The sequence below is a fragment of the Oncorhynchus kisutch genome, unplaced genomic scaffold (assembly GCF_002021735.2).
Source record: "Oncorhynchus kisutch isolate 150728-3 unplaced genomic scaffold, Okis_V2 scaffold1795, whole genome shotgun sequence".
In the NCBI taxonomy this organism is placed as follows: domain Eukaryota; kingdom Metazoa; phylum Chordata; class Actinopteri; order Salmoniformes; family Salmonidae; genus Oncorhynchus; species Oncorhynchus kisutch.
In genome coordinates, this window is record NW_022263740.1 from 8,434 (window position 1) to 36,360 (window position 27,927).

A 27,927-nucleotide genomic window follows, 5' to 3' on the forward strand; every position below is an offset into this window, starting at 1 on the left:
GTCAGTCAAGGCATTTGAAAGAAAATTGCGTTTGAAAAAGGTGAAGTTTTTGCTGTGAGCCAATGGGATAACCAAGATGACCAAGGGTTGTTTTCCGCCGTAACGTCCTATTCAATACCGACTGAGTCTATAGAGTTAAATAGAACTGTAGAATTGAAAAGAACTGCAGAATTGAATAGCATTGTAGAATTGAATAGAACTGTAGAATTGATTAGCACTGTAGAATTGAATAGAACTGTAGAATTGAATAGCACTGTACAATTGAATAGAGTTGAATAGAACAAAAATGATCATATGTACAGTATCCTATAGTTTAATTTAATAAATCTAAACAATTGTTGTGAATGTCATTGTCTAGGTACAGAGATTAATAAAGCTAGCCTACATGACAATTAACAATAGTTGTGAATGTCATTGTCTAGGTACAGAGATTAATAAAGCTAGCCTACATGACAATTAACAATAGTTGTGAATGTCATTGTCTAGGTACAGAGATTAATAAAGCTAGCCTACATGACAATTAACAATAGTTGTGAATGTCATTGTCTAGGTACAGAGATTAATAAAGCTAGCCTACATGACAATTAACAATAGTTGTGCATGGCAATATCTAGGTAGAGAGATAAAAGTGTACTGTAGCAATCCATTGAAGATAAATACAAATGATTGAGCAAGGCAAACAGCAAGCACACACCATACACCGAAATTAGAGGCTAAACTGACGCTCTGTCTGTCTTTTTTAGAGTGATGGGCACCGATATGGACAATCTAAATTGATATCAGTTGCATTTGTTCGATACGATATCGATATATACATCGGTTTATACAAAACATTGCTCCTGTGTGAAGGTTCACCTTTCTATTCTCTTCCATGGCTCCCTGAAGGCAAGATAACTGCTTGCTGATTGCCTGTTGGGCCAAATATATATGTTCTAGTATATTGTATTAGTATAAAATAATATAATTTTCAAATGTTTTTGCACTTCAAATATATCTGGGTATTTGTATTTTTATGTATTTTTTGCTCATCTTTATCAAGGGTGCCAATAATAGTGGAGGTTGTCCTTATCCTTTGTAGCTCCGTTGGTAAAGCATGGTACTTGTAGCACCAGGGTAGTGGGTTTGAGTCCTGGGATGCACGCATGACTGTCTGCTGAATAGTATATATTGTATTTGTGATTAAAGCAAATATTTCATAACCAATGTTAATTTTGCATGAATGACTTAGATAGTGAAAGATGAAGCCAATGAATGCACAATGAAAGGTTCTGAACATAAGACAGGAAGTATTACAACTGTGAGTTTTTTACTAATAGTATTGAAAATGTATCACGATTAAACAGCTGACATTTGCACCAAACACTGAGGACAGTGAGCCTGCACATTTCAAAGTTGTTTTGGTATTGGTAGCTTTTACAGTTTTTTCGCCACATGTGCCAGCTACATGTGCCAGCTACATGTGTACATGTGCCAGCTACATGTGCCAGAAAGAAAATAATAATATGTCGGATTTCTAAAGTTGTTCAGCAAGCACATCTGACTCTAACTAATAAATGTTCCATCCTCTTTCTCGACTCTCGAAGTGTCATACAACACATGTCAACATGATGGCGCTATAATAAAGGAAATGAGAAGGAAACTTGTTTTACTGTAGCAAACAGTCTTTAGTTGATAAAGTTCTTTGAATGGTCGCTCTCCGTTTGGATTACTCAAGAGTCATGAGAAGAAAGAGTCATGAGAAGAAGCTCAGGTATGAAGGCGAAACTTGATTGATTTGTACAAGTTCAGATATTTCCCTTTACTGCTTTTCAAGCACATTTTGACGTGAAAATCAACGAGAAGTGAGGATCAACGTGTGCCAATGCGCAATCGCTGCGCAAGGTTGACGCCCATGAATGCATCAAAGTTGTCCACAGAGTTCCATCAAAGATGGCGTCTCAGCGTCGGCAAATGATGCAAAGCGTAAGACAAAAACGATTTCTCCCTCTTGTAGACGTGCTTATTGTTAAAAATAACTCCAGTCATATTCTGTTGTTTGAAAAAAGTAATCTAGCTTTCCAAAGGACAATTGAAACAACTACTTCACGGGCCCTGTGCCGCAAACAGCAACATCCGCCGCTAGTCTAGCGTGGCTAAAAACATTGCTAGTTTTAGTCAGCTAGCTAACTAAGTTTGTGTTCTTCACTTGGCAATTTATATGTATTTATGTAGTTACTATGTAAGGGGAGATTTTCTTAGCCACGGGTCAGTTGAGTTTTATCCAAATAATTGGTTATATATCTACAGTAGCTAGCCAATGGTAGTGAAGAACGGGATATTTTCTGAAAACACTAACTTAATATTACACTTTGAGCCTACGTTTCTATGTGAATATTGTAGTTTCTTTGGTCGTCAAAGCCTAACTGAAGCAGAAGTCTGAGGAGACAATTAAGCAGGACAATTTCAATGATTGTCAGAAAACTCTGAACACTAAAACCATAGAATTAGGCTACATAAGTACGATCGCTATGACTAACACTAGCTAATGTCATTCTTCAAACTCCACCCTGGTAGCATCAGAGCTGGACAGATGACCTGCCCCTGTGTCAGATGTGCGGGGTGGGAACAGCCCCCAACTGTACCTACGGACCCGATGGAAAGGACACCCAGAGCCACCCCAACGAGGACGGACACTTCAGGTTCAGGTAACTAAGACACCTGTGCCTGATTCACACTTTAAGGCCAAACACAGCTGCCCTGGTTACATATCCACTGTAGGTACGGGAACCATGCTGGAAAGGACCATATAACAAACAACATATTCAAGGCATCATAGTTTGGTTTGGCAGTCTGAAAACGCTACTGGAGCCATTGATATGTCCCGGTATACCAGCATTGCCCAAACAAGGGGTGGTGACTGATTTTGGAAATGGGGTTGTTAGATAACACCCCTCAATTGCTTGGTTCATAGAACCGGGTTTACGTCAGTAACGTCTGTTAGCCACTAGATGCTGTTGTCAGATTACACAGACCCTCAAAGTATTAGAGATTAAATCCAAGTTTGATAAACGCCCATATCTATTGGGTGAGATTCCACAGTGTGCCATCACAGCAGCAAAATGTGTGACCTGTTGCCACAAGAAAAGGGCAACCAGTGAAGAACAAACAATTGAAAATACAACCTAATATATATATATACTGCTCAAAAAATAAAGGGAACACTAAAATAACACGTCCTGGATCTGAATGAATGAAATATTCTTATTAAATACTTTTTTCTTTACATAGTTGAATGTGCTGACAACAAAATCACACAAATGATCAATGGAAATCAAATTGATCAACCCACGGAGGTCTGGATTTGGAGTCACACTCAAAATTAAAGTGGAAAACCACACTCCAGGCTGATCCAACTTTAATGTAATGTCCTTAAAACAAGTCAAAATGAGGCTCAGTAGTGTGTGTGGCCTCCACGTGCCTGTGTGACCTCCCTACAACGCCTGGGCATGCTCCTGATGAGGTGGCGGATGGTCTCCTGAGGGATCTCCTCCCAGACCTGGACTAAAGCATCCGCCAACTCCTGGACAGTCTGTGGTGCAACGTGGCGTTGGTGGATGGAGCGATACATGATGTCCCAGATGTGCTCAATTGGATTCAGGTCTGGGGAACGGGCGGGCCAGTCCATAGCATCAATGCCTTCCTCTTGCAGGAGCTGCTGACACACTCCAGCCACATGAGGTCTAGCATTGTCTTGCTTTAGGAGGAACCCAGGGCCAACCGCACCAGCATATGGTCTGAGGATCTCATCTTGGTACCTAATGGCAGTCAGGCTACCTCTGGTGAGCACATGGAGGGCTGTACGGCCCCCCAACGAAATGCCAACCCACACTATGACTGACCCACTGCCAAACCGGTCATGCTGGAGGATGTTGCAGGCAGCAGAACGTTCTCCACAGGGTCTCCCGACTCTGTTACGTGTGCTCAGTGTGAACCTGCTTTCATCTGTGAAGAGCACAGGGCGCCAGTGGCGAATTTGCCAATCTTGGTGTTCTCTGGCAAATACCAAACGTCCTGCACGGTGTTGGGCTGTAAGCACAACCCCCACCTGTGGACGTCGGGCCATCATACCACCCTCATGTAGTCTGTTTCTGACCGTTTGAGCAGACACATGCATATTTGTGGCCTGCCGGAGGTCATTTTGCAGGGCTCTGGTAGTGCTCCTCCCGCTCCGCCTTGCACAAAGGCGGAGGTAGCGGTCCTGCTACTGGGTTGTTGCCCTCCTACGGCCTCCTCCACGTCTCCTGATGTACTGGCCTGTGTCCTGGTAGCGCCTCCATGCTCTGGACACTACGCTGACAGACACAGCAAACCTTCTTGCCATAGCTCGCATTGATGTGCCATCCTGGATGGGCTGCATTACCTGAGCCACTTGTGTGTGTTGTAGACTCCGTCTCATGCTACCACTAGAGTGAAAGCACCACCAGCATTCAAAAGTGACCAAAACATCAGCCAGGAAGCATAGGAACTGAGAGGTGGTCTGTGGTCACCACCTGTAGAACCACTCCTTTATTGGGGGTGTCTTGCTAATTGCCTATAATTTCCACCTGTTTTCTATTCCATTTGCACAACAGCATGTGAAATTTATTGTCAATCAGTGTTGCTTCCTAAGTGGACAGTTTGATTTCACAGAAGTGTGATTGACTTGGAGTTACATTGTGTTGTTTAAGTGTTCCCTTAATATTTTGAGCAGTGTGTGTGTGTATATATATATGTGTATGTATGTGTTTTTGTAAGTTTAATGTTTAGTGAATTTGAGTTTATTTTATTTTTACAGGGCATGTAATTTTGTATTGTTTATTATCTATTTCACTTGCTTTGCCAATGTAAACATATGTTTCCCATGCCAATAAAGCCGAATTGAATTGTAATAAAGAGAGTGGTTTTTATTTTCTTCCTACAATTGTGGCTCTATCTTTTGAACGCTTTATGACCCCATTACTGAAAGATGAGATGCTCAGAAACACGTGTCTGCTGTTTCCCTCTACAAGCCTCAGTAGAACAGATTGGACAAGACCACACACTACATCAGACTAGGGGGGTGGAATTAGGCCCCACAACACCCACCTGTAGCACGTGCTCCAGCAGGTATATCTCACTGGTCATCCCCAAAGCCAACACCTCCTTTGGGCGCCTTTCCTTCCAGTTCTCTGCTGCCAATGACTGGAATGAATTGCAAAAATCACTGAAGCTGGAGACTTATTTCCCACACTAACTTTAAACATCAGCTATCTGAGCAGCTAACCGATCGCTGCAGCTGTACATAGCCCATCAGTAAATAGCCCACCCAATCTACCTACCTCATCCCCATATTGTTTTTATTTACTTTTCTGCTCTTTTGCACACCAGTATTTATTTCTACTTGTACATCACCATCTGCTCAACTATCGCTGCAGTGTTTATTTACTAAATTGTAATTACTTTGCTACTATGGCCTATTTATTTCCTTACCACCTCATGCCATTTGCACACTCTCTATATAGACTTCCTTTTTTCCCTATTGTGTTATTGACTGTACGCTTGTTTATTCCATGTGTAACTCTGTGTTGTTGTTTGTGTCGCACTGCTATGCTTTATCTTGGCCAGGTCGCAGTTGTAAATGAGAACTTGTTCTCAACGAGCCGACCTGGTGAAATAAAAAAAATCTAATCTTTCTACACAGAAGATCATACAAAAGTATTGCCTGATGAGCTTCTGAACTTTCCAATATCTTTCTGATGCATTTCAGTCACCTCAAACTAGGGCCGGGCTTTAGTATCATGGCAAGTAAATAAAACACGAAGCGGATGTAACTTCTTTAGGAAAACAGCCCTTATGTTGGAAACAAACATTTTGTCATCCAGAGTCACATGCATTTATTTTCCAAACTATTGCCCACAATATTTTACATACAGAAGGTTTTTAAAGAACCAGAGTTAATACTGCTTTGTTTTTTAAATATTTGCCATGGAAACAATATCGCAATACTGGTTTTGTCCCAGCCTTACTTCAAACCATTCTTCCTTCATATTGATATACTGTCAAAAGTACTGTCAGTGTGATTTGTAATAGATTGTCATAGCCCCAATTAAAAAAGTCAACATTGGCCATGGTGATTACATCATGTTTTACATGGTGGGGTCGTGGGCCAAAAAAGAGAGAGCCCTGCTGTATTACCCAGACCCGTATGTAGCTTCCATACTCACACTTACCAAGGCTGGTGATCTGTGCAGAGTTCTAGGAATATTGACCAATCAGACATAAAGAGTTGTCTTCTGTCCAATCAGAGGTGAGGATGGCTGTTTCCTGTACAGGGTTCGATGGGAGAAGTGTATTTTTGTGTCTCAATGGGTGAGTTTGTTGTTGCATGGCCCAGTGCCCCTGTGGGTGGAGAGTTCTCCTTAGTACCAATGGAATGGTCTAAAATAATCAAACTGCCCACAAGGGGGATCCGGGCCATACAACAACAAACTTGACCAGTGTCTCGCAACAGACCAATCAAACATAAGAGTTGTTCTTGTTTTGACCACTCAGACAAAGTTGTTTCTTTCTGTCCAATCAGAGGTGAGGAAGGCTGTTTCCTGTATGGAGTGTTTAATGGGTTTGATGGGAGCAGAGTGTCCAGCTTCGTCTCTCAGTGTCTGACAGCAGAACTGCTTCTGGGACAGCTCAAGTCTACACACACTGACTCTGATGTCCGCAGAATTCTCTCACAGGTGTGTGTGTGTGAGCGAGAGATATCGACTGTTATGTCTTTGAATCAGCGTGTCTGCCTGCAATCCTGTCTGCTCTAGGTAGAACGCATTCGCAGAAGCATCATATCATAAGAAATGCTATTTGAATGTTTATACCATTGATTCTGTTGTTGTATCCTCAGGCCTTCGACGTTGTAGAGAAGAGTTACTTTGAGACCATCGGTGACGCTCTTGCAGAGAAGGCTACTATTATATCCCAACTACCTGAGGTAAGCATGGCACTCTGTCACTCATAGCGTGTTAAGTTTCCTTCTACTACTTAGATTTCCATGGCAACCAGTTAACATTCACATTAGAATGTAGTCATTGGGAATCAATATAGTCTCATTAGCCATTTAATCGACCTTAACTAACATTCTTAAATCTCTTAATCTCCTCTCTCCTATTACCATCTTCTTCTTTTGCCTCCCTCTCCCTCCCTCCCCACCTCTCCCTCCCTCCCTCCCCTACATCTCCCTCCCCCCTCCACCAGGGAGTATCGTTCCACCAGCTCTCCCCCCAGAGTCAGAAGCTTTCTGAGAGGCTGAAGGACCTGGAGCAGGAAGTGTCTGGTGGAGCTACCGCTGTTGTGGCTCTGATACACAACAACAAGCTCTACATTGCCAACGTGGGTACGTACTGTTGTTCACCACACACACACACACACACACACACACACACACACACACACACACACACACACACACACACACACACACACACACACACACAGAGGAAGCTCACATGCAGGAGCACAGCCTTGCACTAACACGACCACAGCCATGTAAACACACACACACACACAGAGAGGAAGCTCACATGCAGGAGCACAGCCTTGCACTAACACGACCACAGCCATGTAAACATACAAACACAATTACACCTCTTAGGGCTTTTTATGTCCTCACTGATCTTTTACACACACGTTACAATGCCATTTACTTCTCTGAATCAAAACGCCTGTTAGAAATGATATTCAGAATGTCAACAGGCCTTGTTCCAGCCTTTCTGCCCTGTAACTCGTTTCTTCGTCAACATCTGTCTGTGTGCCCCCCCCGGAGGCAGAGAGAGGAAAAACAGTTAAACATATTATTTGAGAGAGATCTAAAAGCCAGACCACTCTGGTAGGAAATTAGAATTCTAGCCAAAAGCCAGAAAGAGATTTCTGAAATGAACACACACTTTCCCTGGGGATTTCACCGTGGGTTGATATAACAACCAGACCCATTTTCATAATCATTTCTCATTGGTCCAATAGGCCTTATACCATCTGTCTGACTATTCAATCCAGACGTGTGTGTGTGTCAGTCATTGGTTCATAGAAAATAAACTCCACTGGTGATTTAAGTCCTCCATAATTGTAAAGGATCTTTAAAGCTACGATTTGGTGTCAACTATTCCAGACTGGCCATTTGGGATCCTTTTTTCCCCTCCATGGTTAGCCGCCTCTCTGCCCAAATGGGGATTTGGGGGCCAAATGGAAGACTAAGAAAGAAGGGGGAGGAATGAAGGGGAAAAGACACTTGGGGTTTTCAAGTGTCGGAATAAGGGCAGAAAATGATTTATTTTATAGGGGGAGAAAAAACAAAAGGTTGTTCATTGCGGGGGGGGGGGGGGGGGGAGTGGTGGAGAGGAGGTAAATGAGACTGTTCAGTCTACCTCACCAGCTATGTACAGGTCAGGGTCAAAGTGGAGAGGTGACCTTGGAAATGAAACGGAACCTTTAAGGGAGAAAAGTGTTTCCAGCTGTGGAGTCACCTGACTCATTCCATACTCTGTGTGTGTGTGTGTGTGTGTGTGTGTGTGTGTGTGTGTGTGTGGTGTGTGTCCCCTATGTGTCCCCTATGGGCTTGTTATGTTTTATTTCTGCTGAGATGTGAAGGGGTGTGGAAGTTGTTGCAATGTCACGGTCAGGAACACAAGACGTAAACAATGTCTCCTCTACAATTATGCTAACCAAGCTATTACCCACCAGCATGGACAGGTTATTTGATTTGTTTATGGACAGGTTATTTGATTTGTTTATGGACAGGTTATTTGATTTGTTTATGGACAGGTTATTTGATTTGTTTATGGACAGGTTATTTGATTTATTTATGGACAGGTTATTTGATTTATTTATGGACAGGTTATTTGATTTGTTTATGGACAGGTTATTTGATTTGTTTATGGACAGGTTATTTGATTTGTTTACGGACAGGTTATTTGATTTATTTACGGACAGGTTATTTGATTTATTTACGGACAGGTTATTTGATTTGTTTACGGACAGGTTATTTTATTTGTTTACGGACAGGTTATTTTATTTGTTTACGGACAGGTTATTTGATTTGTTTATGGACAGGTTATTTGATTTGTTTATGGACAGGTTATTTGATTTGTTTGTGGACAGGTTATTTGATTTGTTTATGGACAGGTTATTTGATTTGTTTATGGACAGGTTATTTGATTTATTTATGGACAGGTTATTTGATTTGTTTATGGACAGGTTATTTGATTTGTTTATGGACAGGTTATTTGATTTGTTTATGGACAGGTTATTTGATTTGTTTATGGACAGGTTATTTGATTTATGGACAGGTTATTTGATTTGTTTATGGACAGGTTATTTGATTGTAATCAACTGGTCTTAAAAGCAGAAAGACCAATTAATAGACAATTACAACCATTTAATTTGTTAATTATTCTTTTCTTTTTTTAAATGTAATTCAGCAGATACTCTTATCCAGAATGACTTACAGCAGCAATTAGGGTGAACTATTTGCACATCTATACAACTTTGGAACTTTTGTGTGTGTGAGAATTCCAGCCATTTAGTGAATGAAGTAATCAGCGAGGTCTCCATTACAGTGACTGTTTCAGACTGGTTTCAGTCAGGGATCTGAGTGATGAGGATGTCTGGGTCAGCCTTTTAATTGATGAATGTACCAATCAATCAATAAAATGAAATGCTATTATTATACAATACTAGATTATGTTCTGTTTCTGGTCCCGGTACCAACCAAACTCTCTTACTGTATTTCATTCATATGGGTAGTTGTGTTGTGGTCCAGGTACCAACCAGGCCCTGCTGTGTAAGTCCTATAAGAGGAGAAGGATATCTTAACAACAGGTTGTGGTTGGTTTGTCTTTGTATTGTGGCCTAATGGTTTTGTTGTGGTCCAGGTACCAACCGGGCCCTGCTGTGTAAGTCAACCAGCGATGGTCAGAACCAGGTGATCCAGATTGGACGACCTCACACCACAGAGAACGAGGACGAGCTCCAGAGACTGGCTGGGCTGGGTGAGTCTCACACACACACACACACAGAGAGTCTGTGCATGGGTTCACTTCACGCTGTTACAGCCTGGTAGCTACGGGAGAAGTTGAGCCTTGCGCTTCAACGCTCTTAGTTGTTGTGGAACTTGACCCACTAGGCTGTTTACTTTGTGCACCTACGTCATACTGCTGAGTCTGCCTTTAAAATGGAATGGGGTCAATTCACTGGAAAATGCACACCCTGGTTGAAGATGACCTCTTCTCCTTCCCCCTCCCCTCTTCTCCTCCCCTTCCTCTCTTACTTTCATCACCGCCACCTATCTCTCCCGTCTCTCCTCCATTCGTCCTTTACGTCTGCCCTCCTCTTCCCTTTCTTGCTGTTTCCTTGTTCCCTCCTCGTTCACGCCCCTTCACCTCTCCTCCTGTCTCCTCTTCTCCACCTCATCCCCTCCTCCCACCCTGTCTTTCCCCCTGTCGCATCCTCTACTCCCCTTCACCTCTCCTCCTGTCTCCTCTTCTCCACCTCATCCCCTCCTCCCACCCTGTCTTTCCCCCTGTCCGATACTCTACTCCTCTTCTCCACCTCCTCCCCTCCTCCCACCCTGTCTTTCCCCCTGTCACATCTTCTACTCCCCTTCACCTCTCCTCCTGTCTCCTCTTCTCCATCTCCTCCCCTCCTCCCACCCTATCTTTCCCCCTGTCGCATCTTCTACTCCCCTTCACCTCTCCTCCTGTCTCCTCTTCTCCACCTCCTCCCCTCCTCCCACCCTGTCTTTCCCCCTGTCGCATCCTCTACTCCCCTTCATCTCTCCACCTGTCTCCTCTTCTCCACCTCATCCCACTTTACCCCTCATCCTCTCCTCCATCCCCCAGGTCTTGATGTGTCTGGTCTTCGTCAGGCGGCTCTGATAGCTGGTCAGAGCAGCACCAGGAGGATTGGAGACTACAGGGTTAAATATAACTACACAGATATAGATCTGTTGAGGTAGGGGTGCGCACACACACACACACACACACACACACTAGCACATCCATTTATACACACACACACACACACACACACACACACACACACACACACACACACACACACACACACACACACACACACACACACACACACACACACAGGCTCAGAAGTCTAATTTCCTGCTGTCCTCTGTAGCCGAGCCAAACGGATGAATATAAGGCTGGATCTTTGAATAGGATTCAACTTATCCACAGAAAAATGCACTTAATTGAGTTTCCAATTGGATTTCTTCAGTGCTACATAGCGGTAGGTAGACGGAGTACAAGACATTTCAAGTGGAAAAACGCTCCACTTTTGTATTTGTATTCATTAAGGATCCCCATCAGTTCCTGCCAAGGCAGCAGCTACTCTTCTGGGGTCCAGCAACATTAAGGCAGTTATATATATCTATATACACACACATAGTTACAGTGGGGAGAACAAGTATTTGATACCCTGCCGATTATGCAGGTTTTCCTACTTACAAAGCATGTAGAGGTCTGTAATTTTTATCATAGGTACACTTCAACTGTGAGAGACGGAATCTAAAACAAAAATCCAGAAAATCACATTGTATGATTTTTAAGTAATTAATTTGCATTTTATTGCATGACATAAGTATTGATCACCTACCAACCAGTAAGAATTCCGGCTCTCACAGACCTGTTAGTTTTTCTTTAAGAAGCCCTCCTGTTCTCCACTCATTACCTGTATTAACTGCACCTGTTTGAACTCGGTACCTGTATAAAAGACACCTGTCCACACACTCAATCAAACAGACTACAACCTCTCCACAATGGCCAAGACCAGAGAGCTGTATAAGGACATCAGGGATACAATTTTAGACCTGCACAAGGCTGGGATGGGCTACAGGACAATAGGCAAGCAGCTTGGTGAGAAGGCAACAACTGTTGGCGCAATTATTAGAAAATGGAAGAAGTTCAAGATGACGGTCAATCACCCTCAGTCTGGGGCTCCATGCAAGATCTCACCTCGTGGGGCATCAATGATCATGAGGAAGGTGAGGGATCAGCCCAGAACCACACGGCAGGACCTGGTCAATGACCTAAAGAGAGCTGGGACCACAGTCTCAAAGAAAACCATTAGTAACATACTACGCCGTCATGGATTAAAATCCTGCAGCGCACGCAAGGTCTCCCTGCTCAAGCCAGCGCATTTCCAGGCCCATCTGAAGTTTGCCAATGACCAATTGGATGATCCAGAGGAGGAATGGGAGAAGGTCATGTCTGATGAGACACAAATAGAGCTTTTTGGTCTAAACTCCACTCACTGTGTTTGGAGGAAGAAGGATGTGTACAACCCCAAGAACACCATCCCAATCGTGAAGCATGGAGGTGGAAACATCATTCTTTGGGGATGATTTTCTGCAAAGGGGACAGGACGACTGCACCGTATTGAGGGGAAGATGGATGGGGCCATGTATCGTGAGATCTTGGCCAACAACCTCCTTCCCTCAATAAGAGCATTGAAGATGGGTCGTGGCTGGGTCTTCCAGCATGACAACGAATCGAAACACACAGCCAGGGCAACTAAGGAGTGGCTCCGTAAGAAGCATCTCAAGGTCCTGGAGTGGCCTAGCCAGTCTCCAGACCTGAACCCAATAGAAAATCTTTGGAGGGAGCTGAAAGTCCGTATTGCCCAGCGACAGCCCCGAAACCTGAAGGATCTGGAGAAGGTCTGTATGGAGGAGTGGGCCAAAATCCCTGCTGCAGTGTGTGCAAACCTGGTCAAGAACTACAGGAAATGAATGATCTCTGTAATTGCAAACAAAGGTTTCTGTACCAAATATTAAGTTCTGCTTTTCTGATGTATCAAATACTTATGTCATGCAATACAATGCAAATTAATTACTTAAAAATCATACAATGTAATTTTCTGTTTTTTTGTTTTAGATTCCGTCTCTCACAGTTATAAAAAATGACAGACCTCTACATGCTTTGTAAGTAGGAAACACTGCCGATTTTGCAGGTTAATACTTGTTCTCCCCACTGACTATAGTTTAAAATATTACATGACATTTCATAACACGTTTCACAGCACATGAAGTGTTTTCCCTCAGGCCACTACTCTACTATCACATCTCTACAATACAACATCCTGTGGACCTGTGTGTAGAGTGTGTGTCTGTGCCTGTGTGTGTCTCTTCACAGTCCCAGCTGTTCCATAAGGTGTGTTTTTTATCTGTTTTTGAAATCTGATTCTACTGCTTGTATCAGTTACCTGATGTGGAATAGAGTTCCATGTACTCATGACTCTATGTAGTACTGTGCGCCTCCCATAGTCTGTTATTGAGGATTGTGAAGAGACCTCTGGTGACTTGTCTTGTGGGGTATGCTGGGTATCTGAGCTGTGTGCTAGTAGTTTATACAGACACCTCTGTACGTTCAGCATGTCAACACTTCTTACAAAAACAAGTAGTGATGAAGTCGAACTCTCCTCCAGTCTCCGTGAGAGATTGACATGCATATCATTAATGTTAGCTCTCCGTGTACTTTTAAGGGCCAGCCATGCTGCCCTGTTCTGAGACAATTGTCATTTTCCTAGGTCCCTCTTTGTGGCACCTGACAACACTACTGAACAGTAGTCCAGGTGCGACAAAACTAGGGTCTGTAGGACCTGACAACACTACTGAACTGTAGTCCAGGTGCGACAAAACTAGAGTCTGTAGGACCTGCCTTGTTGATAGTGTTGTTAAGAAGGTAGACCAGCGCTTTACTATGGACAGACTTCTCCCCATCTTAGCTACTGTTGTATCAACATGTTTTGACCATGACAGTTTACAACCCAGTGTTACTCCAAGCAGTTTAGTCACCTCAACTTTCCACATCATTTATTACATGATTTAGTTGAGGTTTATTGTTTTAGTGAATAATTTGTCCCACATACAATGCTTTTAGTTTTTTAAATATTTAGGACTGACTTATTCCCTGCCACCCATTCTGAAACTAACCGCAGCTCTTCATTAAGTGTTGCAGTGATTTCACTCTCTGTAGTAGCTGACGTCAATAGTGTTGAGTCATCCAGACAGCTGAATCCCTGATTCTACCTGGGTCGTGTTGTTGAGGCTTCCATTAAAGAACACCCTCTGTGATCTGTTAGACAGGTAGACAGGGGGTATGAAGCCATAACAGATATGTTTTTCCATCAGCAGAATATGATCGATAATGTCAAAAGCCACAAGTCTAACAAAACAGCTCCCACAATCTTTTTATCAATTTCTCTCAGCCATTCATCAAAGATTTGTGTAAGTGCCGTGCTTGTTGAATGCCCTTCCCTATAAGCATGCTGAAAGTCTGTCAGTTTGTTCACAGTAAAATAGCATTGTATCTGGTCAAACACCATTTTTTGGGGCTTTACTATTCTTGGGTAGCGTAATGACTTTACCTTCCCTCCAGGCCTGAGGGCACACACTCTCTAGTAGCCTTATATTGAAGATGTGGCAAATAGGAGTGGCAATATCATCCACTATTATCCTCAGTAATTTTCCATCCAAGTTGTCAGACCCCGGTGGCTTGTCATCGTTGATAGACAACAATCATTTTTTCACCTTTTCCACACTCACTTTACGGAATTCAAAATTACAAATCTTGTCTTTCATAATTTGATCAGTTGTTATACTTGGATGTGTAATGTCAGTATTTGTTACTGGCATATCATGCCTAAATTTGCTAATCTTGCCATTGAAAAAAATCTATATCAGTGGCAATAACAGTGGGTTTTGTGTTGAATGAGCCATCTGATTCCATTTTTGCCCAAAATGTCACTTAAGGTGCTCCAAAACTTTTTACTATCGTTCATTATGTAATTTATCTTTGTTTCATAGTATAGTTTATTTTTATAATTTGTATATATTATATAGTTTAGTCACATGATTTCTCAATTTGCAGTACGTTTGCCCATCGGTTGTGCAGCCAGACTTATTTGACACTCCTTTTGCCTCATCCAACTCAACCATACCATTTTTCAATTCCTCATCAGTCCACAGGGTTTTAACAGTTTTTACAGTCATTTGTCAAAATATACCTCTCTGTTTATCTCAAACATTAACAAGCATTTCAAACATTATCCAGATACTGACTGTTAGCACTTAGTGGTCTATAGCAGCTTCCCACCAGAATGGGCTTTAGGTGAGGCAGATGAACCTGTAGCCATATTACTTCAACAGTATTTAACATGAGATCCTCTCTAAGTTTTACAGGAATGTGGTTCTGATTATAAACAGCAACACCTCCACCTTTGGAATTTCTGTATTTTCTGTAGATGTTATAACCATGTGTTGTTGCCACTATAGCATCAAAGGTATTATCTAAATGAGATTCAGAAATTGTCTGAATATGAATGTCACCTGTTGCTAGCAAATGATTGATTTGTGGGCTATTTTTAGCACTTTTCTGGGATGCTTGATTGTTTTCATTGCTTAGCAGAAGTAGACATGCTCATGTTCTGTATGTTAGTGCAGGGTGAGCTGCACACAGTGGACTTCCTACTAGGGCACACCGCCTCAGTGCGAACACTATAACTCATAGGCACATGATTACTACATACAATAGCTGTAGGATCCACTTTAGATTGTATTGTAGGTTGGAAACAATGTTTTGCTGCACTTCCTCTTATCGCTTACCTCTATCTCATCCCTCTCTTTTCTCCTTTCTTTCTCTTCTCTTTCACTCGCTCTCACTCTCCTTCGATCTGTACGTCTTCTTCATTTTCCTCCATGCCCCGCCCACGACCATCAGCGCCGCCAAGAACAAGCCAATCATAGCAGAGCCGGAGATCCAGGCCAGCCAATCGTTAGAGGGTGTGACGGGCTTCCTGTTGCTGATGTCAGAGGGGCTCATCAAAGCCCTGGAGTCCGCCCACGGACCTGAACAGGCCAATCAGGTGGGTGCATTCACTTATCCAATGAACCTCTTAACCAATACATTCACAACAAGCTTCTTTGATAAAGACCTCGTTCCAAGGAGGACGGTGCTGGTCTTTCCCAATCGGCATAGTTCACCACCACCTCTTACTCTCCTCTTCCCAACTCCAACATCATCTACCCCTGTCTACCTCTCCTCCTCCCTCTCTCCTTCCCTCTCTCCCTACTGATTTCAGTTGATTTCCCCATGAGATGAAACGTTGCATCGTTTTCCCCTCTCCTCCCGCTCCTCTAGGAGATGGTAGCGATGGTAGCAGCAGAACTAGCCCAACAGGGAAGCCTAGAGGCCGTGGCCCAGTCGGTGGTGGAGCGGGTCAAGCGGCTACACCACGATGTCTACGCCAGCGGACGCCAGAGAGCGTCCCACTGCTCCCGTCACGAAGACATGACGCTGCTGATACGCACACTCAACTACACGCTGGCCGACGGCGCGCTCACACCCACACAGGGTAGGTGGGGGGAGACACCCACACAGGGTAGGTGGGGGGGGGACGCACCCACACAGGGTAGGTGGCGGGGAGACACACCCACACAGGGTAGGTGGCGGGGAGACACACCCACACAGGGTAGGTGGCGGGGAGACACACCCACACAGGGTAGGTGGGGGGAGACACACCCACACAGGGTAGGTGGGGGGGAGACACACCCACACAGGGTAGGTGGGGGGAGACACACCCGCACAGGGTAGGTGGGGGGGGGAGACACACCCGCACAGGGTAGGTGGGGGGGAGACACACCCGCACAGGGTAGGTGGGGGGGAGACACACCCACACAGGGTAGGTGGGGGGGAGACACACCCACACAGGGTAGGTGGGGGGGAGACACATCCACACAGGGTAGGTGGGGGGGAGACACACCCACACAGGGTAGGTGGGGGGGAGACACACCCACACAGGGTAGGTGGGGGGGAGACACACCCACACAGGGTGTGTAGGTTGGAAACAATGTTTTGCTGCACTTCCTCTTATCGCTTACCTCTATCTCATCCCTCTCTTTTCTCCTTTCTTTCTCTTCTCTTTCACTCGCTCTCACTCTCCTTCGATCTGTACGTCTTCTTCATTTTCCTCCAGGTGTCCTGCGTTTATATGCAACGCAGGACACGCTAGATAAACTAGTAATATCATCAACCATGTGTAGTTATAACTAGTGATTATGATTGATTGTTTTTTATAAGATAAGTTTAATGCTACCTAGCAACTTACCTTGGCTTCTTACTGCATTCGCGTAACAGGCAGGCTCCTCATGGAGTGCAATGAGAGGCAGGTGGTTAGAGCGTTAGACTAGTTAACTGTTAGGTTGCAAGATTGAATCCCCCGAGCTGACAAGGTGAAAATCTTTCGTTCTGCCCCTGAGCAAGGCAGTTAACCCACCGTTCCTTGGCCGTCATTGAAAATAACAATGTGTTCTTAACTGACTTGCCAAAAAATCTGCCAAATCGGTGTCCAAAACGACCGATTTCCGATTGTTTTGAAAACTTGAAATCGGCCCTAAATAATCGGCCATTCCGATAGGCATTATAGGTTGACCTCTACTGTAGAGATCACCATGGTGAGTTAGACGTCTCTGCCTGATAGAGGCAATAGCCTTCCGTGTAGAGCTTGAACCTGGCCAATGAGAGTCTGAGTTACACCTCAGTTCATATTCTATAAAATGATTCTCATACATTCAAACAGTTTCCAGATGCATTACTGATCATCTGCAGGCAGACCTCAATACCAAATGAACAGGAAAGCTTGAATTCTTCATCTAATTCAGCTCACCCTTTTACTTGTGTTTTACTAGGTTTCTAGGTGGTCGTATCTACCCAGTGTCAGTGCTGCCCCAGCAGCACTATATTACTACTATAATACTAGATGAACTCTGTCTCTCCTCTAGGTGGTCGTATCTACCCAGTGTCAGTGTCCTACTCCAACTGCCCCAGCAGCACTATATTACTACTATAATACTAGATGAACTATGTCTCTCCTCTAGGTGGTCGTATCTACCCAGTGTCAGTGTCCTACTCCAACTGCCCCAGCAGCACTATATTACTACTATAATACTAGATGAACTCTGTCTCTCTGCTGTCTCTCCTCTAGGTGGTCGTATCTACCCAGTGTCGGTGCCCTACTCCAACTGCCCCAGCAGCACCAGTAAGACCAGCGTCACCCTCTCCCTGGTCATGCCCTCTCAGGGGGGTACCCTCACCAACGGGACCAACACAGCCTCTACTCTGGAGGAGGGCACACCCACACACACACCTGGGTAATATATATAATATATGCCATGTATCCATAGCAACTCACCCAAAGCGCGCACACACCGAGCCAATAACACACACACTCACCAACGAGACTAACACCGCTTTCTTTCCCTGGAAGTGGATACAAATGCAGGCATGCTGACACACACACTAGAGATGGGTGATATGGCCAACACATTATATCACAATATTTGTGTGATGTTTGTGAATAGAAGACTGTGTTTTATAAGTAGTGCATGAGCGTGACAACAGATGGAATGAAAGTGATTTGAATGGGCTCCGTTCTGATGGTTGGATACACACTAGGACACGACTGACAGGGAGGTGGTCCAATATGGAGCACTGTCTCAGAATATACACTGCTCAAAAAAATAAAGGGAACACTAAAATAACACATCCTAGATCTGAATGAATGAAATATTCATATTAAATACATTTTTCTTTACATAGTTGAATGTGCTGACAACAAAATCACACAAATCAATGGAAATCAAATTTATCAACCCATGGAGGTCTGGATTTGGAGTCACACTCAAAAATTAAAGTGGAAAACCACACTACAGGCTGATCCAACTTTGATGTAATGTCCTTAAAACAAGTCAAAATGAGGCTCAGTAGTGTGTGTGGCCTTCACATGCCTGTATGACCTCCGTAAAACGCCTGGGCATGCTCCTGATGAGGTGGCGCATGGTCTCCTGAGGGATCTCCTCCCAGACCTGGACTAAAGCATCCGCCAACTCCTGGACAGTCTGTGGTGCAACGTGGCGTTGGTGGATGGAGCGAGACATGATGTCCCAGATGTGCTCAATTGGATTAAGGTCTGGGGAACGGGCGGGCCAGTCCATAGCATCAATGCCTTCCTCTTGCAGGAACTGCTGACACACTCCAGCCACATGAGGTCTAGCATTGTCTTGCATTAGGAGGAACCCAGGGCCAACCGCACCAGCATATGGTCTCACAAGGGGTCTGAGGATCTCATCTCGGTACCTAATGGCAGTCAGGCTACCTCTGGCGAGCACATGGATGGCTGTGCTGGCCCCCCAAAGAAATGCCACCCCACACCATGACTGACCCACCGCCAAACCGGTCATGCTGGAGGATGTTGCAGGCAGCAGAACATTCTCCACGGCGTATCCAGACTGTCACGTCTGTCACATGTGCTCAGTGTGAACCTGCTTTCATCTGTGAAGAGCACAGGGCGCCAGTGGCGAATTTGCCAATCTTGGTGTTCTCTGGCAAATGCCAAACATTCTGCACGGTGTTGGGTTGTAAGCACAACCCCCACCTGTGGACGTCGGGCCCTCATACCACTCTAATGGAGTCTGTTTCTGACCGTTTGAGCAGACACATGCACATTTGTGGCCTGCTGGAGGTCATTTTGCAGTGCTCCTCCTACTCCTCCTTGCACAAAGGCGGAGGTAGCGGTCCTGCTGCTGGGTTGTTGCCCTCCTACGGCCTCCTGATGTACTGGCCTGTCTCCTGGTAGCGCCTCCATGCTCTGGACACTACGCTAACAGACACAGCAAACCTTCTTGCCACATCTCGCATTGATGTGCCATCCTGGATGAGCTGCACTACCTGAGCCACTTGTGTGGGTTGTAGACTCCGTCTCATGCTACCACTAGAGTGAAAGCACCGCCAGCATTCAAAAGTGACCAAAACATCAGCCAGGAAGCATAGGAACTTAGAAGTGGTCTGTGGTCACCACCTGTAGAACCACTCCTTTATTGAGGGTGTCTTGCTAAATGCCTATAATTTCCACATGTTTTCTATTCCATTTGCACAACAGCATGTGAAATTTATTGTCAATCAGTGTTGCTTCCTAAGTGGACAGTTTGATTTCACAGAAGTGTGATTGACTTGGAGTTACATTGTGTTGTTTAAGTGTTCCCTTTATTTTTTTGAGCCGTGTAGTTAGTGTATTGTTAAAATTCATACCGGTATGTGGGTCCATACCATTATACTGTATACTCGATATATCGCCCAGCCCAAACGCATACACACATCCACCAAACTAAACGCACACTTCCACCCTGGCTTGATTTGGACGCCTTCTGCAGGCATGGATGACCTTGTGTTCTTGGCCGTACTCCAACAAGTGTAAACGATGGTTTCATAGCCAGTTCGTTTTAGATTTTCATTTGGGTTTGTTAGGGTCATTTCAGATCAACCGTAGTGTAATTGTTGGCCCGAGCTAAGACCACACGTTGGCTTCTTGTTATTGTGTTGTTCTAAGAGGCATGTGCATGGCCCCTGTTCTGAGTCATTGATTGGTTCATTCCTCCTACCCTTCTTTACTTTGCTGTCTTCTGTCCTTCATTCCTTATTGATTTTCCTTCTCTGAATCTCCTCCTTCTGCTCCCTCGCTTTCCCATCCTCCATCTGTCTATTATTTTCCCTCTTTCTTTTGCTCTTCCCTCCCTCCCTCCCTCCCTCTCTTTCTCCTCACTTCCTTCGTCACCTCTAGCACGCTCCTTCTACCCAGCGCCGTCCGCCGTTCCTCCCTTGACATCCTCCAGTCCATAAATGAGCTCTGTCTCTCCCCTCTTCCCTCTCTTCCCCCTCTCCCCCCTCGCCCACCCGCCCCCCTCCCACCCCGCAGCCAGAGTCCCACCACCACGCTCCATTCCACCAATAACCAGACCACCCAGAGCTCCAGCTCTTCTTCAGGAGACGGAGGCAGCCTCTTCAGGTAGGTAGCTCGGTGGGTTAGAGAAGGGAAGAATCCCAGGCGGGATGGTTTCTAGGAAGATTATGTTCACTAAAATATCCACTGTATGGGACTCTCTCCAGACAGCGTGGCAGCCAGGCGGTGCAGCCAGACGAGACGGGACGGGTCCCTCCCTATGTTGACTTCACCCAGTTCTACCGGCTGTGGGGGTCGGACCACGGAGACTTCCTGGGGACACAGGGGGCCTCAGCTGGGCTGGGGCCTCAGTGATGGAGGGGGACAATATTTGGGCTGAAGAGAGTGAGGAAGGGAGGTATAGGAATGTATTGGAAGGGTTGTGTGATGGATTTTGGTGATGTTGTGGAGATTTCAGGCTGATAAGGCCTCCTTAGACAGAAACAGATTTCTATTTGTTTTACTTTATCACCACTATTCCTTTTCCTACAGCTGATAACGTGTTTATTACACTCCTAAAGGTAATGTTATTGATGGGTCGGGTGGACGACAGGTATGCAGGAAGGAAGGCTGATCTAGCATCAGTTTTTGCTTTAGATAACAATGAATAAGATTATATGGACAGGGGTGACCTGATCCTAGCTCATTGCTCTTACTCTGAAATGCTTGATATGGCCCCAGATCTACCTGAATGGACTGAATTCACCCCCAACACACAGTCAGTGAGTGTATGTTGGCTGGCGTTTAACTCCTGTCACCTGCTCTTTGTCTGTCTGTAAACAGGGGAGGGAGGAGAGGGGGATGAATGATGTGGGGTTATCAGTCTGTCTGTAAACAAGGGAAGGAGGAGAGGGGGGTGAATGATGTGGGGTTATCAGTCTGTCTGTGAACAAGGGAGGGAGGTGGGAAGGGAGATGAATGATGTGGGGTTATCAGTCTGTCTGTAAACAAGGGAAGGAGGAGAGGGGGATGAATGATGTGGGGTTATCAGTCTGTCTGTGAACAAGGGAGGGAGGTGGGAAGGGAGATGAATGATGTGGGGTTATCAGTCTGTCTGTAAACAAGGGAAGGAGGAGAGGGGGATGAATGATGTGGGGTTATCAGTCTGTCTGTGAACAAGGGAAGGAGGAGAGGGGGATGAATGATGTGGGGTTATCAGTCTGTCTGTAAACAAGGGAGGGAGGAGAGGGGGTGAATGATGTGGGGTTATCAGTCTGTCTGAAGGAGGAGAGGGGGGTGAATGATGTGGGGTTATCAGTGCAGGTGACACTATGTAATGAGCTGACAAGTGAAGGGACTCATCTCAGCTGTCTCTTGTTACTGTAGCTCTCCGTTGATCTCTTTCCACCCCACTCCCTCCTACTCTACCTGCCTCTTCACTCTCTTTCCACCCCACTCCCTCCTACTCTCTACCTGCCTCTTCACTCTCTCTCTTTCCACCCCACTCCCTCCTACTCTACCTGCCTCTTCACTCTCTCTCTTTCCACCCCACTCCCTCCTACTCTACCTGCCTCTTCACTCTCTCTCTTTCCACCCCACTCCCTCCTACTCTCTACCTGCCTCCTCACTCTCTCTCTTTCCACCCCACTCCCTCCTACTCTACCTGCCTCTTCACTCTCTCTCTTTCCACCCCACTCCCTCCTACTCTACCTGCCTCTTCACTCTCTCTCTTTCCACCCCACCCCACTCCCTCCTACTCTCTACCTGCCTCTTCACTCTCTCTCTTTCCACCCCACCCCACTCCCTCCTACTCTCTACCTGCCTCTTCACTCTCTTTCTCTCCTCTTTATTCGTATTTGGTCTGGTTGGAGGAGAGATGAGCAGTTGTTTTTGATAGTTATCAAATCATGTATATCTAACGTATGTTTATTTTATGTGTCATTTATATACATTTTATGTACAGTTGAAGTCAGAAGGTTACATACACTTAGGTTGGAGTCATTAAAACTTGTTTTTCAACCACTCCACACATTTCTTGTTAACAAACTATAGTTTTGGCAAGTTGGTTAGGACATCTACTTTGTGCATGACACAAGTCATTTTTCCAACGATTGTTTACAGACAGATTATTTCACTTATAATTCACAGTATCACAATTCCAGTTGGTCAGACGTTTACATACACTAAGTTGATTCTGCCTTTAAACAGCTTGGAAAATTCCAGAAAATGATGTTATAGCTTTAGAAGCTTCTGATAGACTAATTTACATAATTTGAGTCAATTGGAGGTGTACCTGTGGAAGTATTTCAAGGCCTACCTTCAAACTCAGTGCCTCTTTGATTGACATGGGAAAAACTAAAGAAATCAGCCAAGACCTCAAAAGAAAATAATGTAGACCGCCACAAGTCTGGTTCATCCTTGGGAGCAATTTTCAAATGCCTGATGGTACGACGTTCATCTGTACAAACAATAGTACGCAAGTATAAACCCCATGGGACCACGCAGCCGTCATACCGCTCAGGAAGGAGACGTGTTCTGTCTCCTAGAGATGAACGTACTTTGTTGCGAAAAGTGCAAATCAATCCCAGAACAACAGCAAAGGACCTTGTGAAGATGCTGGAGGAAACGGGTACAAAAGTATCTATATCCACAATAAAACAAGTCCTATATTGACATAACCTAAAAGGCAGCTCAGCAAGGAAGAAGCCACTGCTCCAAAACTGCCATAAAAAAAGCCAGACTACGGTTTGCAACTGCAGGCGGGGACAAAGATTGTGCTTTTTGGAGAAACGTTCTCTGGTCTGATGAAACAAAAATAGAACTGTTTGGTCATAATGACCATCGTTATGTTTGGAGGAAAAAATTGGATGCATGCAGGCCGAAGAACACCATCCCAACTGTGAAGCACGGGTTTGGCAACATCATGTTGTGTAGGTGCTTTGCTGCAGGAGGGACTGATGCACTTCACAAAATAGATGGCATCATGAGGTAAGAAAATTATGTGGATATATTGAAGCAATATCTCAAGACATCAGTCAGGAAGTTAAAACTTGGTTGCAATGGGTCTTCCAAATGGACATTGACCCCAAGCATACTTCCAAAGTTGTGGCAAAATGGCTTAAGGACAACAAAGTCAAGGTATTGGAGTGGCCATCACAAAGCCCTGACCTCAATCCCATGGAAGGTTTGTGGGCAGAACTGAAAAGGTGTGTGTGTGAGCAAGGAGGCCTACAAACCTGACAGTTATACCAGCTCTGTCAAGAGGAATGGGCCAAAATTCACCCAACTTATTGTGGGAAGCTTGTGGACGGCTACCTGAAGCATTTGACCCAAGTTAAACAATTTAAAGGCAATGCTGCCAAATACTAATTGAGTGTATGTAAACTTCTGACCAACTGGGAATGTGATGAAAGAAATAAAAGCTGAGAAATCATTATCTCTACTATTATTCTGGCATTTCACATTCTTATAATAAAGCGGTGATCCTAACTGACCTGAGACAGGTAATTTTTACGAGGATTAAATGTCAGGAATTGTGAAAAACTGAATTTAAATGTATTTGGCTAAGGTGTATAAACTTCTGACTTCAACTGTATATGTCAAGGTTAGGGTCAATACCATTTCAATTCCAGTCATTTCAGAAAGTGAACAAATTCCAAATTTCCCTCATTGAAAAGTATTGGAATTGAAATGTCAGTGTACTTCATTGACGTGGACATTGATTAAGGCAGCACCCTGCACCTCTGATTCAGAGGGGTTTGATGAAATACATACAGGAGACACATTTCAGTTGAATGCATTGTGTTGTGCAACTGACTAGGTATCTCTTTTCCCTTCCTGAATTGAAAGGGAATTGACCCTGCAGCTTTATCTATGTTTATGAAGCGTTATGTTTATGAAGCTTTATCTATGTTTATGAAGCGTTATCTATGTTTATGAAGCATTATCTATGTTTATGAAGCTTTATCTATGTTTATGAAGCTTTATGTTTATGAAGCTTTATGTTTATGAAGCTTTATGTTTATGAAGCTTTATGTTTATGAAGCTTTATGTTATGAAGCTTTATGTTTATGAAGCTTTATGTTTATGAAGCTTTATGTTTATGAAGCTTTATGTTTATGAAGCTTTATCTATGTTTATGAAGCTTTATGTATATGAATGCTTTTTACATTTGCTATGTATGTTTTGTCTCCTTGGAGATCGGCTGCATTGAGAAATTAAATGATTGAAATGTGTGACTTCTGCGATGTCGTCTTGATGTTTTGACTTCCAAAACCTTCAACTACGGCCTCTTTGACATTGTCATGTTAGTGATTTTGGGGCGGCAGGTAGCCTAGTGGTTAGAGCGTTGTGCCAGTAACCGAAAGGTTGCTAGGTCAAATCCCTGAGCTGACAAGGTAAAAATCTGTTGTTCTGCCCCTGAACAAGGCAGTTTTCTAGGCTGTCATTGAAAATAAGAATTTATTCTTAACTGACTTGCCTAGATAAACAAAAGTTAAATAAAAAAATATTTAGCAGACGCTCTTCAACCTTCAACCACGGCCTCTTTTGGCACGTTAATCATTTAGCAGATGCTCTTCAACGCTCTTATCCAGAGCCACTTGCAGTAGGAGTGATACATGACTTAATAGCCAACTAGGTGATCAAAGTTTAGTATTACATTGATTTCATTGGGCAGAATCTGACTGGGGAAACTAAGTACCTCTGAGGAAGAGAGAGAAAGGAGAAAAGATAGACTGGCTAACTTGTCTTTTAGAGGGAAAAAAGGAAGGAAAGAAATATTGACAATCCTTCATTCAGCAGACCACCTTTCAACAAGCAGGTAAACTGACGTGTGTGCCTTGAGCTACAGCCCCATTCAGTGTCAGATTTAGTAAGTCCTCAAACTTTACACACAACTCTTCTTTGTCAACCCTCTTTAAATAAGTAGCTTAAGGCATATGTCTGTATGTCCCAAATAGCACCCTATTCCCGATATAGTGCACTACTTTAAAAAAAACTCAGTGCACTATAAAGGCAATAGGGTGCCATTTGGAACACTAATTTAGAGCACAGTAGTGACAATGTTATGATGAAAGCGAGTTGAGGAATGGAACATTCAATGTCAGTTATTTCTCTGGAACAATATATATATATATTTGTTTTGAATCAATTCTTCATGAAGGTAGGGGCTGTAGTGTCCGGTGCAGAGTTGAGATTTCCGCGCTCGATTGTTGATTAGATGTATGAATAATTATTTAATCTATTGCTTACAATAAAAGCCATCGGGATTGATCGATCAGCAAGTTTATAGTCTATAAACATCCCAAACAAAGGAATCATTATAATGTATATATCACCATAGTCTAAAGATGTAGAAAGGAGCGTTTTTATTTTTCCCCCAGAAATATATTGGTTGTCTTTAGCTTTATTTCTGAGGCGTTAAAAGTGTGAGTAATATATGTCCTCGTTCCACAGACAGAGCTCTTTATCCCTCGGGAGTTGCTGTAACCCCTCCCCCCATGAATTCAGTTCTGAGATTCAGACCCATCTCAAGGGAAACAAGCTCTCTCTTTCTCTTTATACAGCAAAATAGGCTATTATTTTACAATGTCCTGACTCCGTCATCGGTCACGGTCTAATTTGCAATGCCGTTGTGGATTCAAGACATGAATTTAAACATAGTTAAAACCCTCAAAACAGGCTGACTGCAAAGACAATTCCACCATTATATTGTAGGCCTATTGTATTAAAACGGATATGGTGGATACTACGAGGGCGTTCCTTGCTACGGGGGGGGGGGGGGGGGGGGTCGTCGTCAGTGAAACAAGATGTGTGTTTACATTGTAACGGTACCATTATTTTATACCGCTACATTGGCGCAGAGAGAAGGAGTGTGTTGGCCTGATGTGCGTCAAAACATCGTATCACGACAGTGGAGGAGTGACACATTTTGAAAACCTACATTATGGCGCTCCGCCATCGCTCTGTCTACAATTTCGCCTTTATTTCGCCCCACGAGCACCCCTTGTCGTCCACTCAATTCAAAGTGCTTTACCTGCCTGGGATACATATGTTTACATTGCCAAAGCAAGCAAAATATACAATAAATATATTTCCCTTTCTCTCTTTCACCCGCTCGCTCCTGTGATAAGCAAACCCAAGCACGGGGAGGAGCTGCCGTCTCGTGCGGCCCCCATCCCCTTTCTCCCCTGCTACTAATTTCACCCACCAGAGAGAGAGAAATGAAAAGTAAGGAAACGGGGGGAAAGAGAGACGGGTGTGTTGCCTGTCCTCTTCATATGAGCGGAAAGGCGTCATATTCGGTGCAGCTCGAGCGCTGTTGTTGGCCGGGGCTCACACGAGAGAGAGAGAGAGAGAGAGAGAGAGAGAGAGAGAAGGAAGAGGGGCTGCTTTACAGATAACGGAACAGTGAAAGGAGAAAGCGCTAGCGACGAGTCAAAACGTCAAAATCGGTGTAAAACCGGGTAAGACAACAGCGCGCGTCCAGTTTCCCTCATCACTTCGATTCGAGCCAACTGGGATCGGGATGGATATATCTTCTTCTGCACCATTTGTCAGATCTCCGGCTAGAGAGGACCGTGCCTCACGCGCAGCAGCAGCACCCCCACCACCGAAATCGTTTTTTCTTCTCGGATGCTCCCATTAGATACAGAACAACGGTAGATATCGATTAGTGGCTAGTATTCGAATGCGGCGCGCACTGCCCGGGATAACGGTAGATTGAACCTGCTGGCTGCCATCGACTGAACAAACGGAGACGTACCAACGGTACCACGGGATTCGTGGTCGTTCAGCTATCTTAGGCACTGCAGCCTAGCAGGCAGCCCCCTTCGTCGCAAGATACGGAGAAACCGTAGGATACTAGCCTACACTCGCTCCCTGATGCAAAACACCGCCGCAGCGCAGCGTCGAGAAACTATGCAGCTGTTTGATAAGATACATATGTAACGGGGGAATTACGGGAGACCCTGGCCGGGTTCTCTGTCTGATCTGCGCACCCAGGCTGATAACGGAGGCTCCGATTACGGGATTGGAATGGCATAGATTGCTTTTTTTCAACACGGTGACCGACGAACAGAACGGATACATATCTGACATGACTATCTGCATCTAGAGACCTCAAACACAGGCGATGGGTAAGGAAAGACTTTCCCTTTC

At 44.4% G+C, this 27,927-nt stretch overlaps 1 protein-coding gene across 1 annotated transcript; it reads left to right on the plus strand.

The window, feature by feature from the left end:
• The first annotated feature begins 1,710 nt into the window (after positions 1–1,710).
• On the plus strand, positions 1,711–22,321 carry LOC109885531 (TGF-beta-activated kinase 1 and MAP3K7-binding protein 1). The gene is made up of 12 exons (XM_031819040.1): positions 1,711–1,962; positions 2,554–2,684; positions 6,578–6,731; positions 6,893–6,979; positions 7,243–7,381; positions 9,915–10,031; positions 10,881–10,992; positions 15,774–15,918; positions 16,194–16,407; positions 18,037–18,202; positions 20,803–20,892; positions 20,994–22,321. Exons 1-12 carry the CDS (start codon positions 1,930–1,932, stop codon positions 21,139–21,141), a joined length of 1,536 nt encoding a protein of 511 aa, XP_031674900.1. The 5' UTR covers positions 1,711–1,929; the 3' UTR covers positions 21,142–22,321.
• Positions 22,322–27,927: the final 5,606 nt, after the last annotated feature.

Coding starts and splice junctions, on each gene's coding strand:
- LOC109885531 (XM_031819040.1), top strand. CDS start 1,930: ATGGCGTCTCAGCGTCGGCAAATGATGCAAAGC. Junction 10,032..10,880: donor CCAGAGACTGGCTGGGCTGG/GTGAGTCTCACA, acceptor TCCATCCCCCAG/GTCTTGATGTGTCTGGTCTT. Junction 20,893..20,993: donor GACGGAGGCAGCCTCTTCAG/GTAGGTAGCTCG, acceptor GACTCTCTCCAG/ACAGCGTGGCAGCCAGGCGG.